This window comes from Coptis chinensis, chromosome 1, assembly GCF_015680905.1.
Source record: "Coptis chinensis isolate HL-2020 chromosome 1, ASM1568090v1, whole genome shotgun sequence".
NCBI lineage: Eukaryota > Viridiplantae > Streptophyta > Magnoliopsida > Ranunculales > Ranunculaceae > Coptis > Coptis chinensis.
The window spans coordinates 50,401,893-50,411,541 of NC_141456.1; the positions used below are offsets into that span (position 1 = coordinate 50,401,893).

Below are 9,649 nucleotides of genomic sequence, written 5' to 3' on the forward strand. Positions count from 1 at the left end.
GGATTGATGATGGGGTCGTGGATGCGGCGATGGGATTGATGGCGGTGGGGAGATGCGGTCATGGATGTTTTTTTTAATCGGGCGGGATGCGGTCATGGATGTTTTTTTTAATCGGTCGGGATGTTTCATTCCGGCGTATTTCTTTTCGATATTTTTTCGGTTTTTACTTTCAAATAGAATAAAACTTTACGTCCGAATTTTAAAGACACATTTGCACTTTGCATTAGGCAACGCCTTGTGACACTTTGAGGGGAAATAGTTCTATGTGACACCTATGTGGAGGCAACAATATGTTGCTTGCATTGGAAATACTCTAGCTAATATCAAGTTTCACTATTGGTTGGAGCTCTAGTTTTTGTTGCTGGGTTTTTGGGTTATACTCAGATATGACTCATAATATCGAAAAAAAAAACAAACAGATATGACTGCCTACCTGGCAAGTCATATATGACAACCACTGCCCATTGGGGATGCTCTAAAAGTCTAAACTCAGATTTTCACAATATAAGGACAAAAACCAAATAGATGACCAGTTTTGGAAATAATATTTTCCTAAAACTGTCGACGTGCCAACTGGAATATACATAACACGCAATATTTGACTTCAACACTCTTGACTTTTAAGACTATGGACCACACGTCAAGACATGAGTTCAAAACGTGCAGCGCGAATGATTTAACATTGACGAAGTCAATTCTCCACTACCCCCCTGATCTGGTGGGAATTTTTATCTTCCGTATGCACAGTAGAAGAACACGAGAAGTCCAGAAAATCCTTGCAGTATTGGTAACCACGATAAATACAGCAATGAGTCAACAAATAAAATCGTAAATAAGCGTTCATAATGACAAAGAACAGCACAATAAATGGAGAAAGGGAATTTCTCTTACTTTTTATTTCAATGATCTGATCTACAGGTATCAATGGTGATAAAAGAATAAAGAACATTAGAAGGGAAGCAGCAATGACCTTTCTGACACAGTGGGAATTCCCACTTTGCCAACAAGAATTGACCGATCAACTAATATACAAATTTTGTAATCTACCCAACAAATTTGCTTTACCTGCAGGCATGTTCCCCTGCCAAAGATGGACAAAAAAATCCTGGCCGAGAACCCAAGTATCCAACCATGCCCATTTCCTCAATTTGAGGCAGGCACAAAGAATCAGATTTTCTCAATCCTAAAGATACTCTGTTAATTTTTGTTGCTCCCAGAGTCAAATTTTAGCTTTCCCTATAGTTAGAAACCCACTTGAGATGATGTTAGCAAAGTCAGGCCGTAGAAGGCATTCCCAAAGCTCGGATAAGCCCAGATTTCTCGTCAGTATTAGGCAACCTACTTCTTAAACCAGTGGGAAATGTTGGACCTCTGACTTTCAGACGTTTTGGTCCACTCTCAACAGAGGACACTTTTCTGACAGAGTTTTGCTTTCTGCTTTGGTCCCTCGTAGCATCCTTCTTGATATGCACATTAGAGTTTGTACCTTTGCACTTAATTGCTAGAGAAGTACTATTTCTTCCACAGGACCTGTCCATTTTAGCAGAAATTGCCACTTCTTTAGAATGAACACTAGGAATGTGATTTTTTATTTGATCCAACTTGTTCATCATACAGCCATTTGCCGACGAAAACCACCCATCTCTTCCTTCTGCTTGTATTTTCTTCAACCGTTTAAGCCCCTGTAAAGAACAACCCTTCATTAAGAGAATCAAAATAAAGCCGGAATAAGCTAACAAAGTCGGAACTTCAGAAACCAATCAAAAGAATCAAGAAGAAATTAAGAAACACCAGTTAGAACCACAAGTTTCATTTTTCAGCTGAGAACCTAGATTATTTGTATGTTATTGACCTCAAAAGGAGCCAAGAAGTAATGAAATAATAAAAGTCCTATGTAGCTTCTACATCAGAAATTTGCTAGTAAGGCCAGTGAACTCACTTCCATACATATGACGACCTTATTCAAACTTTCCTTATTGCACAAAGAAATTGCCAATTCCATGCCATGCCAAAGAAAAGTTTGTACAAGCTAATACATGGTCAAAAATATTGGCTCATAAACAACATCCAGCCGCCATCCACCAACACAGATTGAGCATCAAACTCAAAACAACAAAATTGACCAGTGGAGCGGACCCAGGATTTTACTTATAATGTAGGGTTTCTTACAAATGCCCCCACCGTGGAAGTATATCTCAACAGCCACAATAGCCTGCTCTTAGAGTTGCAGAATCCAACACAAAACTGAACACTTAAGAGTGGAGGATCCCACAATGTTATAAATTTTATGCAAAGGTTTAGATTCCCGGTGTAGGACTAAATATATCAGCGTACCATCTTAAATTTGGAGCATCCAACACAAAACCAACTAAAAGTGGAGCAGCCCCAGGATGCTATATACTATGTTGCAACACTTTTAATTACTGATGTAGGACAATAAGCTTAACACTCGTGGAAATTTTAATATGACAAACATGTGGGTCAACTTAATGGGATGATGTGGATTACTTAGGCGACTTGGCCAGACTGTAACGGCTACATATAGACCAAAACCAAATGGAAATAAGTGCAGCGGCTACATATATTAAATAATAATGTAACATTTTAGAATGTCAAAATCACACAAAACAATCAGATAGAAAACAGAAATTCAAGAGAATCACAAAAGGTGAAGAGTATCTGGAATTAAATAAGGGATTCCATATATCAATTCCCACATGTAGGCAGTAATTAGGGCAAAAAGATGGGAATCAAAAGCCTTCAAAGGGCTGTCAAAGATAAACACTTTCTTCATTAAGTTGTTCTGTGTTTAAAGGTAATTCCAACAAACGTCGAAGAAGATGAAAGACAAGCAGAAATTTATATATTACCAACGTAATTCACAATGTGGAACAACAAACTCATATGTACAATGATGCAGGCATAAATATACAAAAGGAAAGCAAATTAACAAGAAAGACAAAAGTTTACCACAAGGAGAAGTGGATAACAATTTCAAGCTGATAAAATACCTGCTGTTCTGAAGTCGTCCCATTGCTCAAGATTCTTTTATCTACTCTCATAGAAGATCTACGTTTAACCCTGAAAATTTCTGAATCTGAATCGTCACTGTATTGACACTTATTCAAGCAATTGTTTGATTCTGGAGGGGATTTTGGCAATCCACAGATATTGACTGAAGGCTCCTCAGAACCATTGGCAGGAACATTTAGATCAAAAGGCCCCTGCATCACGAAATTCAGTCAGAAATTCACATTTACAACAATTTAGCTATATAGACAGTGAAGCCACGTTCATGGTACAAAAGTCTATGCTTACATCGATGGGAAGAGAAGACCTAACATTTGATAGAGTTGATGCTGAACAGTTGGAAGAATTGTTCGCAGTTTCACACCTTTGCTCAAACTTTATCTCACAGTAAGGACTGTAGACATCCTTGGCGTATGTGAACTTTGACTGCATGTACAAATCATCTCTGCACTGAACAAGCTTTTTAACTTCCTCTATTATCTCGTTCTCCTGCTCAAACTTCTGTGCTACAGCCTCCATTTCAGAAATGTCTTCCCTTGAATAGATAGCACAACTATTCTGACATGGACATTCCTGTAATTCCCTTTCTGAATTGCACAAAGATGGAAATAGGATCAGTAAAGCAACTAAACGGTAAAGAAGTTTACACTGAAGCATTTAATGAGATGTGTATACCGTGAAGAAAGCAGATAGGATGCGCATAACAGTTGCATTTAATATGAGCCACATAACAATCTCGTTTGCAAAAACCACAGAGTACAGTTCCCTGAGAATTTGCAGAAACACTAGCACACCCTTTTAATTTGGTTAATGACCAGCGAGCACGGTGCTGAAACCTCATTAGGTTCACAAAAGAAACCTTGATGCAACGGTGAGAAACTACATCCCCTGGCAAAGTCTTTTGACCTTCATGTTTGGAAACTAAACTTTTGGAAAGAAGCATTGCTTCTTTACAGAGAAGCTCTTCATGAGGAAGAAGTGGTACTCTATTAAGTAGGGAATAACGTTGACTAGCCGCAGCCCCCAGTGGAAACCAATCACCAATTGCAAAATTAACTGCCTCTCCACAATTAAAACCTGTGTTGTAGAAATAGAAACTGAGTTAAAAGGTTTTGATATTTTCTATTTATCAGAAGATAATGTATTGAATGTGCATGACAGAAACATTAAAATATAAGATCAGTATACCATGACTGAATCCTGCATGATATGCTCGAGGAAAGGTGATGACAAACTCCCCGGGCTTTTGTACAGCCCTGTAGACAGGTACATCATGTTCTAATAAGATATTGGGAGGAAATATGGTTGTTTTTCCCAATAATATGTCAAATGCACCATCCTCTCCTTCAGCTGATAATATATCATGAGTGTATACATGCTCCTGAACGACCTTTTCAAACTGAAGAGCTGAATGACCAGGAATCCCATACCAAGTTTTTGATGCTCCACAATGATGGTAATTTATGCTGGCAAATAACAGGAAAAAAAAAAAAAAAAAAAAACAAAGAAAATTCACAATCAGCAGAACAAGAAAATATGATATTAACTAACGATACTTAAGTGGCAACTACATGATACCTGTACAAGTAGTGATCTTCCACATGCCATGCAAACATACTGAAAAGCATACCAATGTAAAGCATAGGATCGGTTACTCCCTGAATTGAAAAAGAAAGAGACAACAATGCCTCAGAAAACATGAAAAGAGCAAAAAAGAGAGCCACCAGAGCCAAGTAGGGAAATTTTAACATCTCATACCGGGATTGCGTTTCCCAAAAGACGCAAGACTGAGTTGGGCAACCGAGAAAGAGTCTGAAAAATAAACACGCACAAGTAAATTAAAAAGAATATACTTGAATCAATTAAGTATTTCTCTCAGACATTAATTCATATCTGTATAGGGAAATATACACCAAAATTAACATTTCCATTAGTAATAAACTAATAACCCAAAGAACTACCACATACACAACAATAAGCAGTAATGCAATTGTATCACATGCTAATATGAACCATTATCATCCCCTCTATGAAATATGCTTAATGTCAAATACATCAAAGTTCATATATTTCATTCTATACCATAATAATTACAGGTAAGACAACTCATTCATTTTATTTGATACAAATATAGGAAATAATAATATCTAATCCTTTATGTAGCTTTTTTACCATTATAAATATACCATTTCGTACCAAGTACATGTTTAGTCTTCTACAAATTACGTTTCTTTCAAAGAAAGCATTGAGTTGAAATTCTAGTCGAGTTTAAAATTGAACCATATGTTTAAACGAGAGTATCTGAGCAGCTACCTCAAGTGAAGACTATGAACTACCTTTAGAGCAAAATGGTTGCTGTTTGTATATAAGTGGTGGTTCTGGAGTACCATGTCCCTAGCAATTATCAATCTAACTGGAAGGCAAGGGTAGCAAAGATGAGGAGGCTACAATAGTGAGATGAATAACTGATAAAGTAAGCCTGGAATGGGTAAATATTTTGAAATGAGAGCAATAGTTTGATTAGGAAAAGTTAATTATAATAGTTTGATAATATGAGAGCAGCAGTTTTGATAAAATGATGAGAACAGCAGTTTGATTAGGAAATGTTCATTGAAATAGTTTGATACTAAGTGGGGCAGGCCAATTAAAATTCCTTGTCGGGAATTTAAAGTTGAAACGTGGAGAAACTCAAAAAAAACGAAGCAGGCCAAAGATGAGAGTAAATACATTTGTTAGGGCGGACCTCAAGGAAGCTGAGTTCCTGTAACATATTATTACTCAACAATAAAACAGTAACAATCAACAATAAACCAGTAACAGGTTTCTCTCACTGATGGGAAGATAGTTTGTTCTTAATTCAATCAAAAGAAATAAGGTGTGAAATTATGGGAAGATAGTTTGTTCTTAATTCAATCAAAAGAAATAAGGTGTGAAATGGCCTACTGGTCAAGACTTAAGGTTGGTCTTTGCATAGATAACAACATACATGGTAAGTGATTTAAAAATATTATTTTTTATTATATATGACAAAAAGCAACATTAGAGCTACTGAACATGCCATTTTAATTTCCCAACCATAGAAATAAGACACTCTACACATGTCATATGACCACGAATTTGTATCAAACTATAAGACGATCACAATTAAACCTTGTAGCAATATAACTCATGATTACTCAATAAAAGTCAAACAGTTAATATGTTAATACTATCCCCCAAACTAAACATTAGTCAGGAGTCCATGTCTTCCAGATTATTATCTCACTCTCAGACCATCAAATGGTCCCACTGCATACTCACTTACAGTGATGCCAAACCACTTTGCTATCATGTTAAAAAAAAATGGAGAAGCAGGATTAAGAAAGATGATCATGAGAGAAAGATGTGAAAAAAAATAAAAGACAAGCATAAACCAGTAACCCGTTTAAATTACTCGGATACATTGACCAAAGAGTAACATACACTAAAAAATTTAACCCAAAGTTGAAGAAACAACTTGGACAAATGTACCAACACTGAAAACATTAGTAATCAAAACGGTGCTAAATACATGACTGTAAAATAAACGAGCCACTAAAGACAGAATTCATGTCCAAAAAAAAGGATAGCCAAAAAGAAAAAAACAATAAAATAAAAAATAAAATCAACACCTTCAAGTTCCATTTGCTTTTCCCAAGTTGATCTTTCGGAGAAGATGAGAAGGCACTACCATCAACATCACACGCATACTCAACAGTTTCTGTCTTGCCACCTGCTATTTCAAGCCAAAATTCCTTTTCCAAATAAGTGGCTGGAAGACATCCAGCACTAGAATATCTCCGTGCAAAAACCTTGTTTGCCATTTTCTCGAAATCACGTAAAGTATAATTTCTGAAAAAAACACACAGATACTTAAAAAATCCAGAATATAATTAGAAAGAGTATTATCACCATTTTGAAGTACACAAACCTTCCACTCATGAAAAAGGTAACTTTATCATCCAGGTCCCATTCTGCAAGCCGCAGAGGTTGCACTCTAGTTGTAAATTTAAAGCTAGCTTTCTCCTTCATCAGTACAACACCAGCAGGAACTGAAGCACTCAAAGGGGAAACAATCTTGCATATACCTAAATTTTAACTAAATTTAGTACCAGTTATAAACACATCTAATGACTAAACATGTAAACATTACATAAGGAGCCAGCTTAAAAAAGAAATTAAGAAAAGAAAATCACTTGCTGAAAATTCTACAAAGGAATAACAAACGAATGGAGACAGAAAGGTAACAGTGGATAATCTACCAACTTTACAAACAGCAAAGTAATTAACTCTTGAAACAAAGCATTATGGTTCAACCTCTGTTGCAGAGGTATTGGTACCGGTACAGAGGTACTGGTCTCAAAATACAGCACAAGTACAAATCATCCGACAGGTAATCTAAAATTAAGAATGGTCAGCAGCTAAATTTTAACATAATAGTATACAAATCCACAAATATAATATGTTCTATAAACAGTCACATGACTTTAAAGTAGAGAATTTTCTATAATTATTTTGAAATTACTAGTCGCGTTCAGTTAAAGATTTGTCAGACAGTTCGTACATTATAAAGTGACGAGTGTGCTACCCCAGTTTTACTAAAAGACGGAAATGAGGGACATGCCTGCTCTCATAATGATGAAAGACTATATTATTCTATGACACGCAGGTAGGAACATCATTTTGGTTCTTTTAAATGTGCAAAACGTGTTACTGGATACAATTGCTTAACACAGTAGTCTCTCTTCTAAACAGTAAGAACAAATCAACAAAATCAAAACAAGAGGTTTGAACATTAATTAGTCACTTTTGAAAATTAAGTTCTACATACAGTGAAATTCTTTCCACAAATACAGTTATATCACAATATTGAGCACCCCAAACATAATTAAAAAGAAGAAAAACTCAAACTCAAACTGCATACCATATTTTGAAGCACTGGGAGCAATCTTTTGCAAATATACTAAAGGATCTTCAAACTCCTCCTTCGTTGGATAGTATGTAGGGCATTCTGGAATTTTATCAGTCCATTCTAGATCGGCAGAGCCAAACTTGTGAACCTTACTTCTTGGAAAGTCATCCTTTTTATGAGAACCATTTGGTTGAGCACATAAATCAGACAATCTAGGGGCACATGATGCAGGTTTTAAACCATCCCCTCCACTTGTGGTCATCTTATTCCTAGCATTGGCAACTACAGGAACAGCAGTTGGATTCATTCGTCGAACCCTTTTACACTTCAAAATTTCAAGAGACCTCCTAGTCTCTCTAGATGAACATACCCTTCCTTCCACCTGTAGACAACACAAACCCAAACTATAAAAATTAACACTATAGTAAACCATGATATCGTGAACGAAAATGGACTGCAAATCATCGAGAATAACAGTATAAAGAACAAAACAGACTAAAAATGGCGCACATGTCGAAAATGTCAAAAAATAAAAATGTGTTTTCTTCAGGGTTATATTCATCAACAAAATGCATGATTACAAAACTGCTCCAATTACACAAAATCCAAGTTCCAGTCAAAGGATCATCACATTTTCTTCAAGAAACAGGCCTAACAAACCTAATTTTGCAACCCTCAACGAAAAATTCCAACTTCATTGTGTTCTATCCACAAAACAAATTTAATTCCCATTGCAAACAACAAACTCATTTACTCAACATAATACATTCTCACTATAAATCCAAAACCAGTATCACATGCATGTCAAAATTGTAAAAAAAATCATGACTTATAACTAACTCTAATTTCAGTCAAACCTCCTGCCTTTTCAGTCAAACCTAGAAAAAACAAACCATGTATTCCATAAAAGATCCACATTCAAGAAAAATAATAACAAATTAAAGATCATCATTATTAACACAATAAAAGATCAAGTCAATGGATCAAAAACATTTTTCTATATTAAGAAACAAACCCTAGCATGCAAACCCTTCAAAATTTAAACAAACCAAACATGTTCTCAACATGATTCTGCAAAACAATATAAATTCCCACCACCAACCACCAAACAATATTCATACTTTACAGATACCGTTTAGGTCTTCCCTTAAAACCCAAAATAATACATTATCTCAAATACTCATTTAATTATTACCTAAAACAACAAAGGAAAAAAGAATTGCATGTAAACTTAATTAAAAAAAAAAAAAAAAAGAGAGAGAGAGAGAGAAAAGAAAGAAAATATCACGCACCATCTCATGCTCTCCAAATTCCGTAATATTTGCCAGATAAAAAAAGAAAAAAAGAAACCCTTAGAAGAAAACAAGCAAAGATCGAAACCACATTCCACAACCACGAGATCCAAACGGAATATCGAGGACGAGATGTGAGTTTTTTTTTTCTTTCTTTTATAGAGGAGAGCGAAAATTTCGGAGAGAGGGAAAGGAGAGCACGAGATCCAAACGAAGAAGGGGATGGAAAAATAAAATGGCTTGGAAAACCGGGAAAAGGGAAATAAGGGCGGTTATTTATAGTTTTTAAGGAAGTTTACTTATTTGGAAAAGGAAAGAAATTTGGAATATTTCCTTTTATTTTGTTTTAATTTTTTAAAAAAAATTAAAAGAGAGAGGAGAGAGAAAGAAAGTGTGA

The 9,649-nt window shown here is 35.5% G+C and overlaps 1 protein-coding gene across 1 annotated transcript; it reads right to left on the minus strand.

Moving 5' to 3' along the window:
- Positions 1-868: 868 nt before the first annotated feature.
- Positions 869-9,433, minus strand: LOC147524422 (Transcription factor jumonji (jmj) family protein / zinc finger (C5HC2 type) family protein). Its single transcript, XM_086603151.1, has 11 exons — positions 9,253-9,433; positions 7,973-8,342; positions 6,980-7,136; positions 6,681-6,900; positions 4,789-4,842; positions 4,609-4,688; positions 4,219-4,496; positions 3,706-4,107; positions 3,319-3,617; positions 3,012-3,224; positions 869-1,682 (listed from the first exon to the last, which is right to left on the minus strand). The coding sequence occupies exons 1-11, from the start codon at positions 9,253-9,255 to the stop codon at positions 1,275-1,277; spliced, it is 2,484 nt and encodes an 827-aa protein (XP_086459277.1). The 5' UTR covers positions 9,256-9,433; the 3' UTR covers positions 869-1,274.
- Positions 9,434-9,649: the final 216 nt, after the last annotated feature.